The sequence below is a fragment of the Otolemur garnettii genome, unplaced genomic scaffold (genome assembly GCF_000181295.1).
Source record: "Otolemur garnettii isolate 467f Iridium unplaced genomic scaffold, OtoGar3 scaffold00069, whole genome shotgun sequence".
In the NCBI taxonomy this organism is placed as follows: Eukaryota; Metazoa; Chordata; class Mammalia; order Primates; family Galagidae; genus Otolemur; species Otolemur garnettii.
In genome coordinates, this window is record NW_003852464.1 from 4,584,105 (window position 1) to 4,595,190 (window position 11,086).

The following is an 11,086-nucleotide window of genomic DNA, read 5'->3' on the forward strand; positions in this document are numbered from 1 at the left end:
TAAAAATTAGGTCAACTTAAGGAGGTGGTCAATGCAGTGTCCAGTCTATAAAAATTAGGTCAACTTAAGGAGGTGGTCAGCTATGGGGATTCTACTGTAGTTTGGAGCTTTTTTTTTTTTTTAATAGTTTTTGGCTGGGGCTGGGTTTGAACCTGCCACTCCAGTACATGGGGCTGGTGCCCTACTTCTTTGAGCCACAGGGGCTGCCCCTCTACTGTAGTTTGGAAGTAAGGAGTCTAAGTCGTAGGGCATATATGAGATTAGTTGAATGCAACAGATTATTACTCAAGAAAGCCACCTTCCCTCAGGATACTAACTTGCAAAGCCACAAAATGAGTATAAAATTAAGAGTTCCACTTTTGAAGAGTATTACCTGACTATAAATCTCACATCCTGGAGAGTTTTTAAACTACTAATGACGACCATGCCACCCCCCACACTGCATCACACATAACAACTGCACTCACACACATATACACAGACCGTTAGGACGCATACGATCGTATATAAAATGAATACGGAAACATGAAAATAGTAACAGCTTCTACTATTGAATGTCTGCTAGGTTTCCAAAACTGTATTTTTGGTGGGTAACTTTACTCTGACCTCCAAGCATCAGCATTCAGCCAGTGTTGTCAACTTTGAGATACGGACACGGGAACCAAGGATGCTGGAGGTGATGTCCCTCTCTGAAACCCCCTGGTCGGTAGCAGGGCTGTGAGTCCAACTCTGCCAGTTTCCAAAGCTCTTGTCCTTTCTAGACGCCATGTTGGCCCCCATGAAATAGGCCCCCGGGAAGCAGTGATGGGAGCTGAGGGGCCCTCAGGGTCAGACAGACTAACATTTAAATCATGTCAACTCTCTGTCACCCACTTTATGCATTTAGAAAATATATGGAGGAAAAATGCCTCTTAGGGTTAACACGTTTGAAGTGGCAGGAAAGCAGAAAGCTCTTCATGTTTACCGGTTAGATTTTGCACAGCCCACCCCGGGTGCCGTCACAACAGTCCCCTAGATGACAGATGGAAGGGACACCGAGGGGGGCAGCTGGCTCGCTCGCTATTTAACTCATTCAATAGTGGCAGAGCAACAGAGACCTGAGATGAGATGCGGCGAAACCAAGGACAAAAATTTAAGGACCAAGGATTTGGCAGCACCTCTTGAACCAGAACACAGGTCGCTTCTAACTGCGAGTCAATGGCCCTTGTTCTCCATCACTCGGGCATCTAAGTTCTCCTCCAGCTCCTGTTGCAAAAGAGTTAAAGGCTTGGCAAAGTACCTACGGTCCCACCAGGAATGGATTTAGGAACCAGAGCAGGAGGCAGTTGGCTAGTGGCACCTTTAATAACTTTAGCCCACCCACTGCTGTGGGAAGAACGTCCACGAGAGCCCGTTCACACTGTTGATAAAGCAGGTGAGCTCTGGAAGAGAGGTGAGAAAGGCAATTACAGGGCCCACAGCTGCACACAGCTGCACACACGAAGGCTCCGCTTTCAAGACAGAAGAACCTTAAGGCTCGTACAATTTAACTAGCCTGATTCTTTAATTTATAGGAGAAACATCAAGCCCTCCCGGAGTTAAGTGGCTAGTGAGTGACACAAGCTGCTCTGAAAGAGACAGGATTACACTCCCCTCCTAGTATCTGGACTCCCAAGCCGGTCCTTTTCCTATGCTTCCACCCTCCTCTCGGCCAGCTAGTTCCTGCAGTGAGCATCACCAGGAGAAGTGAACCAGATATCCTCCGAGTCTGAAATACAGGACCCACTGTCATGTCTCTCATAGAGGAAGGGAAGAACATTATAAAAGCAGAAGGATATGGCAGTGGAATCATCTGAAGACGGCCTTCCCCTTTTCTTTCACAAACCTTTTGGGCAATTTGATCTAGTGGCCCTAAGAAGTCAGCATGATGCCTCTTCTTTTCAATTTAGAAATGGCAGGAAATGCCATGTAAGACAATGGAAGCCAGTCATCCTCACAATAGTGTAATAAACGTATGTGCCTGCTTCCTGAAAGTAATATTTACAGATAAAATTGACACCATTATTTGCAATGCTGCTAACTACTCTTCTGATAGAATCTATGCTCCCGATGGCTCTGGGGTCACATGATTTCTGCTATCTGCAAACAGATGCCTGTTTCTATTCCTTCACCCTGATAAACATTTGCTCAGCACCGACTGTGGGGGTCAGACCCATGCTGGTCCCTGGCTAAAAACTGGTGCCTCCCACTGATAGAAGTCTTGCCCCTGCCAAAAGTGGAATACGAGGAGAGCTTAGAGTCCAGAGATAATAAATAGGAAACTATAAAGTTTTATGGGTACTATGGAACTTTACTGCGGATCACAGAGCAACAGTGGGAGGAGAGGGGTGGAAACCAGAAGCACACTGGGACCTGCAAGGCAAGAGGGAGTCAGCAGGTGAGAGGGGGCAAGGCGGAGGACCCAGAAGCTCTGTCTCTGCACAAGGGAGTGGCGGATTCGAGACCCACCACGTGACTTTTTGTAGGAGTCAAACAAAACTCTGTTTCTAACTGTACGGTGGTGGCCTAGAACAGAACTATACAGCCTAAGAGAGAGATAATTTCATCAACAGTATGAAGAATAGTAACAGACCACATTTATGGAGCAGTTAGTATATACTTGTTACTCTTGGGAAGCCTGAGTCATTAAATTCTCCCAATCGTTCTTATACAAACACACATTTAAACTTGGATCTCAGGTATATAATACTGGATTAATTATAAGCCTCGGGATCATGACACATTCTAATGACTGGGGCAAGTGCAGCCAGGCTTTACTTAGTTATGTTGTTATTGTTAATAATATAAAGAACATCCAAGAATCTACCAGCAAGACGAAAGGTAAGACCTTGAGGATAACCTGTATCTAACCTCCTGTAACCATCACCCGATAGCCTATGTTCACCAGCCCCTGGCTTTCGTTTTTACACAGTTTTATTTATTTTTGTTAAAAGTATGCTCTTTATTTTAATTTTAGTCATTTTCAAATTTAGAAAAAGGGTCTCTGGATGAATGCCATTCTCTATTGTATAATGCACTGTTTTTGACTCTTGTAGGATACCGTAGTTTATGTGTTCACACTCTCGGTGACAGGCATATGGGGTGCTTCCAGGTTTTTGATTGTGTTATACTCACACCCAGGTGAGCAACTGCCACTATTCTGATATTATATCTTCCCATCCTTAGATCCCATGTACCTTTCCACTTATTCAGGTTTTCTTTAACACGTATTTTAATTTAACCTGTAAATCTTGACAGCTTTTATTATTTCTAGGCACCGATAGGCTTTGCTTTTAAAAACTGGTACTTTATTTTGTCATAGTCGTACGTCCACATGTCAAGAGCCAGTCCTTGCTGAACTTTCCTCTTATTTCTAATTATATATGAGCAAATTAGTTTCTTTCTATAGACAATCACATCTAACAACAGCTCAGTTATCATTCCCAATCCACAGGTAAGAAAACTGAGGTGCACAAAGATTAAACCCTGACATCAAGACCTCAGCTATTTGCCCTCCCACGGTCACTGCACAGTACTCAGAATAGCCAAGAGGCAGAAACCACCTGTGTGCCCATAAGCAACAAATAGATAAAGAAAATGTGGTATATGCACAAAATAGAATGTTAGCCATCAAAGCAGGATGGCTCTCTGCTATTTGGCCTCTCATATTTTACAACAAAGATGAACTTCAAGGATATTATGTGAAGTCGGTCAGAGACAGAAGGACAGATACTGCATGGCTGTGTACTCAGGGGCGTCTAAACTGGTCAGACTTGGGGAGTTGCTGTTCCCTGGGTACAGAGTTTCAGTCCTACAAGAAGAAAAGTTCTAGATATGTGCTTGTAACCCTGTACTTAGAGTTAACGACTTTGTACTGTACACTGAAAATTTTGTTAAGAGCATAGCTCTCATGCTATGAACAATTTGAAAAGAAAAATATGAATTGCGATCAAAAGACCTAGTAAGTGGCAGAACTAAAATCCAAATTTAGGGAGTTGACCTCTTCGTTATTGTATTACACTCTTTGTTACCGTGCACATGGAAAACAGGACATAAACAGAAATAAAAGTTCACATACTATGTTTCCCTGAAAATAAGACCTACCCAAAAAATAAGCCCTAGCAGGATTTCTATGCATTTGTTAAATATAAACCCTACCCCAATAATAAGACCTAGTGATGGGCGTGGCTATGGGTGTGGCTATAGCCACGCCCTGCATTTCAGCGCACAGCAGTAAGGAAGACTGGAATACCTTTTATCTGCCACAGCTCCTTTCTCCCAGCCGTTGGCACTTGTGCCAGTACACGTGTGGTAACCCCGGTCACAGGCATCCTATTGCGCACATGTGAACGGCTAGGGGAAAGGAGTTCACGCATCACTAGCACCAGCCCCACCTACAAGGTGGGCTCCCCCTGTCAGGTTCTGGAAGATAACTTAACTGTATTTGAATAAATGTAGATTGTTGTATTATACTTAATAAAAATAAGACATCCCCTTAAAATAAGCCCTCCTGTGTCTTCTTGAGAAAAAAATACATATAAGACAGTGTCTTATTTGGGGGAAACACGTTTTTTCCTATCTACATATTGGAGAGTTTCAATTTTTTATACTTATACGGTAAGAATAATGTTCACCAAAGCTACGTATGACATAATTTATTTGAAAGTAACATTTGAATATATTTCAGTTCTTCATATTTACTAAACCTAATCTGTTTCCTATTTTTACATCTTATAGTTCAATCTTTTTCTAGAAATTCTTATTATCTCATTGTCACAAAATGTCACTTCTCTTTCAGAGTTGGGATTTTATTAATTTTTTGAATTAAATAATAGGCATTATAACAGACATAACACTGAGCTACCAATAATAAAAAGACTAATGTTTAAGTTATACACAAGTATATTCAGTTGTGAAATGTGAATTGCAAATTTGAGGCATACTGATGAATTGTTTAAGTGAAAGACATCAGATTTAACTTTAAAGACAAGGCTTTCAAGAAACATCCTTCCCCTGATAGTTAATGAAACATATAAAATATTTTCTAATCCTAAGTTCTTTCCATTTTAATGTTTCGCTCTGACTTACTGCTTGGCAGACGCTGGCATTTCTGGTCTGGGTTATTCCTCCCACGAAAACCACACAAGTCAGGAAAACATGAAGGCACAAGTTCACCAGCATGTGCCAGCTCTTGAGACTGATTCTGATCAAACTGTTAAAACACCAAAGAAAAGAAAATGTTAATATTCAGTCTAGCACATCTGAAGCAGGACATTACGATGCTCATTTACAAGTTAATTCCAACTGCATAAAAGAACAAATTTAAATGCTTTATATTTAAACATTTTGTGTAATCAACATATACTATCAGATACACACACACAGAGAACTTTCTTAACATTTAACTTTGTGCACCAAAACCCACCAGCCATTTATGGAACCACTAAAGGCTAAACAGATTCTCTATAATAAGAAATATGCTTGTCAATTCTTCTTCTAGAGATCTTTACATACGATGTCTTAAGATGACTGGATTAGCTGGTTGGCTACCTAGAGATTTCTTCAATCTGACCCACTAGCATGGGTCTCATCACCCAATGCATTTCTTCCTGGCCTTTCCTAATGAAATATTGAAGTCTTTCTTTATTTTATACATCAAAATCTCCTTTGTTTCTTTTCTAAATGTCAAGAAATGCCATACATGTCAAGCTTAAACAGGAAACATTCTAGCAAAACCTTTTATAAAGTGAATTTCTGCTTAGCAGATCCTTTTATAGTTTGTTATTTTATAGTTTGTTTCTTTAACTTCGCCTCCAATTAACAAAAACTATAGCTCATGCACAAATGCCAAAACCTTTCTTTAAAAATGCCATCTATAAAACAAAGAAAATCATAACAGGTTAAAAAAAATCATAAAGTAAGAGTAATAACGCAACCTTGTGATACCTGGAGACACCTGGACAGGTGACTCCACAGGTAAGGGGCCTCCACCTTACCCCACACTCTGCCGTACCCTGCCCCCCAGGCTCCGCTACAAATTTCTCATGTTCTTTTTCAGATACATAAAAAGACAACAAACGAAACAGATGCTATAAAAGATGAACTTGCCATTGCACATACTAATTATGTATGTCTCTAATGGCATGAAATAAAGAAGTCTTGTAAATATATTCTAAGGTAACCATCCTTGTTTTAGAAGGAAGGCATGTTATCAAACTCAGTTTTTTGTTTTTCACTTTTTTAAAGTAAATTTATTTCAGGTGACTGTGGGAGTACAAACAAGGAGGTCAAAATACTTGATTTTATTAGGTAGAGGCCCACTTGTGGCTACATCCCCCACACAAAAGGTGTGTCAAATACCCCCCACCCCATGCCCATTCAGAGAGAGCATCCCAACCCCCCCTCCTTCATTGCCCCTCCCCCAAACTCGAATTGAAATGAGTTTTTCATCTATATGGGCATACATCAGGTTGCCTACTGGCTTCATATTAGTACTGAGGATATTGGATAATTGTTTTTCATTCTTGTATATTTTACTAAGAAGAACGTGTTTCAACTCCATCCAGGATATTACAAAAGATGTGAAGTCACCATCTTTTTTATGGGTGAATAGTATTCCGTGATATGCATGTACCACAATGTGTTAACCCATTCCTGAACGGATGGGCATTTAGGTTGTTTCCACACTGTGGAGCTTATAAATTGAGCTGCAATAAACAATCTAGTGCAAATGTCCTTCTGATAATTTTTTTTTCTTTTCCCTCCTGGGTAGATGCCTAATAGTAGGACTGTAGGGTCAAATGGGAGATCTAATTTGAGAACTTTGAGGATTCTCAAACTCAGTTTTATCCCACTAGAATGTGAAATGAACTCCTCCAATCAAGTCACAGATCCGCTGTCAAGGCTGACCTCTTACCTGTGATGGTATATGTAACTGACGACAACGGCTAGTAGACATAAGAGGAGGATGATGGCAGTGGTGTAAACCACAGGGTGCAAGAGACTGGCCGCCTGGGTGTAGAGTTCAGATCCTGTCAAATCCTGAGGGGAAAAGAGAGAATTCATCTAACAGCACTTGTCTGGACATTTAACCACTGAGACTTTTTTGAGTGATAAAATGCATTGATAAACCCAAACTCTGGCCCATATGTCTCTTCAGTTCAAGAATTAATGTGTCATGCTACTTTCCTGACACATTACTTGGCTTTCCTAACTTCAGCTGCATTACCTGCTTAGGCATAACCCTCGTCTACACCAGACCATCGACTTCATAACGCGGAGCACTGACGACCCTATGAAGGGAATGCACAGAGAACGGCAGCCCACGTGGGACCGGCCACCACGGACCTCATCCTTCTTTCATGTTCTCTCAGCTCACTTACCACTCTGTGTGTTCACCAGCTGCTGAGTCACAATGAGAGCAACTTCTCACCATCTGCCAAGCCTGAACAGATCCCTCTAACCATCGATAGTCAAGTTAAACTTTAGTCCCACAAATGCCAATGGAACACTGGAGACGTTACTGGTAAGACATGGTTCCTGCCCTTGAAGAGCTCCCAGGAGAGAAGAGATGTATACTCAGATGAAAATAATATGTGTGATGAAGATAAGCCCAGGACAGTTACGACAGCAAAAAAGAAGAGTCCTATAAGAGCTTATAAATCAATAAACAATAACAACAAATTCACTTATAGAGCATTTACCATAATCTAGGCATTGACTTTGTGCAGCACTTTATATAAATTAATTATATGAGCCCATTTTAAAGCTTGAAAAATGGAGGCACAGAGAAGTTACGTGCATGAGAGCTAGGTGAAAGGGAGCTTGGCTGTGGTGTCTATGCTCTCAAACACAAGGCAGAACTGCCTCTCTAAAACAATGGACATCTTAGTATTACCCCCCTCATAAAGGAACAGAGCAGGCAGGGAAGACCCCTCCACTGGGGCCACCATGTCAGAAAACTGGATGTGAGAATCTATAGGTTCACCAGGTCCCTTCATTAAATTCTTTCTGCACTGGCTCTTAGAGAAGCTAAAAAGAGACAGTTGGACATGGAAGGAGTCCATAGTGAATGTATCTCTAATCAAGGAAGTCCATAGTGAATGTATCTCTAATCAAGAAACCCTCAATTGATCTCAAGCAAGAAAAGCTAAATGGAGAAAAGAAGTGAATGGGTGATGAGCAGACATGGAAATGGAGGCTAGCCTCACAGAGCAGGGAGGGAAGGGGCAAGCTTCCCAGGGAAGAACTGGAAGTTGACAATATGTAACTGTAGATCTAAAAAGACCATATCAGGACACTTGAACCAACGTTGAATAGTTAATGACACAAATCTGACAAAAATCACAGTGAACGAGAAGCTGGACATAGAATACAAAATACTGAATTTCAACTGGAAATGTCCCCCTTTTCTGTAACCTCACCATCATCTGTCATTTCTTTGTCTTTTTGACACTAGCCCATTTTAACTGGGGTGAGATGTTACTTCACTGTAATTTGATTTGCATTTTCCTGATGATTAGTGTGATGTGGGACATGTTTTCATGTATGTGTTGGCTGTGTATCTTCTTTTGAGAAATGTCTATTCAGATCATTTGCCCATTTTCTTTTTTGCAGATTTTGGCCAAGACTGGGTTTGAACCCACCACCTTTGGCATATGGGGCTGGTACCTTCCTCCTTTGAGCCACAGGGGCCATCCCATGTGCCCATTTTTTAAAATCAAATTATTTGTTTTTCTGATGTTAACTTGTTTTAGTTCCTTATATATTTTACTCATTAATCCTACAGGGACATTTTTTGACCTCACTATATGCAAAGAGAACCCCTGTTGAAAAACTGGCCTACAAAATTATATAAAGGACCAGATAATAAATATTTTTGACTCTGCGGGCCAAGAGGCAACTTGAGACTATCATGCAGGTAATTAGCCATTTAAAATATAACTGTTTAAAACTTGTAAATCCATTCCTCACTTCTCTATCTTAAAAAGAAAAAAAAAATACCCCTGGAGCTGGTTAGATTGGGAAATATAGAAGAATATAAAACTATTGAAGACAATTCACAATTATAGGATATTAGAATAATGAACAAATAAAAGACCAGCAATGAGAAAGAGAAAAGAGAAATCTGAATCAGCTTATTTACAACTAAAGTATTAAACAAATGCAGGCGCTGTGATAATACATTATAACCAGACACATAGTACAAAAACGGTACCACAAGTCACCTGTTTACAGGAAAAGTAAATGGAAAAAGTCTCTGCCTTCTAGAACTTACACAACTACCACCCATCACCAAACAGTGCTCTTAGTTACCCTTCTATATAAACAAAGCTTAGTAAAGTAACTACGCTAGCAAGTGAAAAATACAGTTCTCCACAGATGCTAACTGCACCAGAAAATAAATGAATGGGTATGATGACATCAGTGACATATAAACATTACAAACATTAGACACCACCATCACCATCATCTTCTTTCAAATATATCAGCATAGTCATCGTCGTCCTAGTTTACAATGTTCCACCATAAAAAGTGGTTGAGAACAACCTATGTAGTTTGCAACCTCTGTGTAAACAATGGGAGAAAACAAGACTAAATATTCATTTTGTTTCAATAGGCGCAAAAGGTTCCCCAAATATTGCACGACACTGACGGTAGTTACCCATGATGGTGATGGGAGTTCAAGTTTACACTGAATGTTAACATGCGGAAATAATCAAAACCCTTGACCCATATGAAGATAGTACCTATCTAGAGACCACTGACACAAAAACACTGCTAGCATTCACGTTCAATTACAGAGCAAATAAAACTGAAGTTTGCTTTCATTCAGGATGTTTTACATACACAAATTTAAAACATTATTAGAAAAAGAATAACAAATGAGTGGTCTTAACTTTCATATTTCTAGGTGCATGTAATCATAAAAGATAATCAAGGTACAGCCATTAGCATATCTTCATGACTACTGATTAAAATAAGTACTACATAGCATGAACCTAGTTATTACCTGACTTTCTATTCAGCTGTGTTTGTTTTTTCCTATCGACATCAGTTTTTGTAACTCTTCTCTTCCAAGTGACTAGTTCTCATCATATCATTCACGCACACCTAATCTCGGCTTACCTTTTCTCTCCAGCTTCCTCGTATCTGATTATAGCAGGATGCATATGGAACCAAACTAGGGCATCTATTCCAGACTTGGGAACAAATATATTCTTAATGCCTATTTACTTTTTAATACAAAATTCTTTTAAAACCAGACCAAAAAAGTTGTTATGGACTGTATCCCAAGATTAGAATTCAAACTTGCTGCATAAAATGATCTATTTAGATGGTATTCAAGAAAAATTAAGATTTTACTTATTCAAAAACATTTAGCATAACAAAAAAAGATCTTGATCTATAGTTTTTAAAAGACAGTTTTCTATGGTAGACACAACTTAAGAGTGGGTATAATTTCATTAACTCTAACTCCCACATACTAACTTTATAAATTTTGTCAACAATTTCAGATACATTTCACATTGCTGCCTCTAGGTGGCACAGTCACATTTAAGAAAAGAACGTTCTGTGGCAGTAGAAAAAAAAATCTTAGTACTGTATTTTAGCTTTAAAGAATCGTGTATAAATTTTTTTTTAATTATTAACAGTCTGCAAGATAAAAGAGTAGCTTATTTCTTCCAGAAAAGGATTATACTAATTTAAATAGTTTAGAAGAACAGCAAGGAAGTTTTCAAAAAGTACTTTAAACTAGTATTAAACAAAAATAAAAGTTTCACAGGGCACAGTGTCATAGTGAAGATTATAAAATACCTTTTAATGTGATTTTTGCTTCACTTATTTTGTGTGAATTTTTCTAGTTAACTAGTATATAAATTTTATACTATGTCATATCTATTATCTCTCAGTATGTCAAAGTTTCAGCTAATTTCATACTTAAACAGGAACAAGAAAACTTTGAAACTGAAAGAGAAAATGCCTCCTACTTTAATTAATGCCTCATACTTTAATTTAAAAGGTGACTATGGCTCAGCGCCTGTGGCTCAAGTGGCTAAGGCGCCAG

The 11,086-nt window shown here is 39.3% G+C and overlaps 1 protein-coding gene across 1 annotated transcript in view; it reads right to left on the reverse strand.

Moving 5' to 3' along the window:
- Nucleotides 1–11,086, reverse strand: part of ADGRA3 (adhesion G protein-coupled receptor A3) — a gene marked incomplete at its 5' end in the record, with an annotated part of 107,839 nt that overhangs the window by 9,110 nt on the left and 87,643 nt on the right. Inside the window, 2 exons of the mRNA XM_023515341.1 lie at nucleotides 5,107–5,230; nucleotides 6,935–7,059. Coding sequence (XP_023371109.1) covers nucleotides 5,107–5,230; nucleotides 6,935–7,059 — 249 coding nt within the window. The remainder of the gene's footprint in view (nucleotides 1–5,106; nucleotides 5,231–6,934; nucleotides 7,060–11,086) is intronic.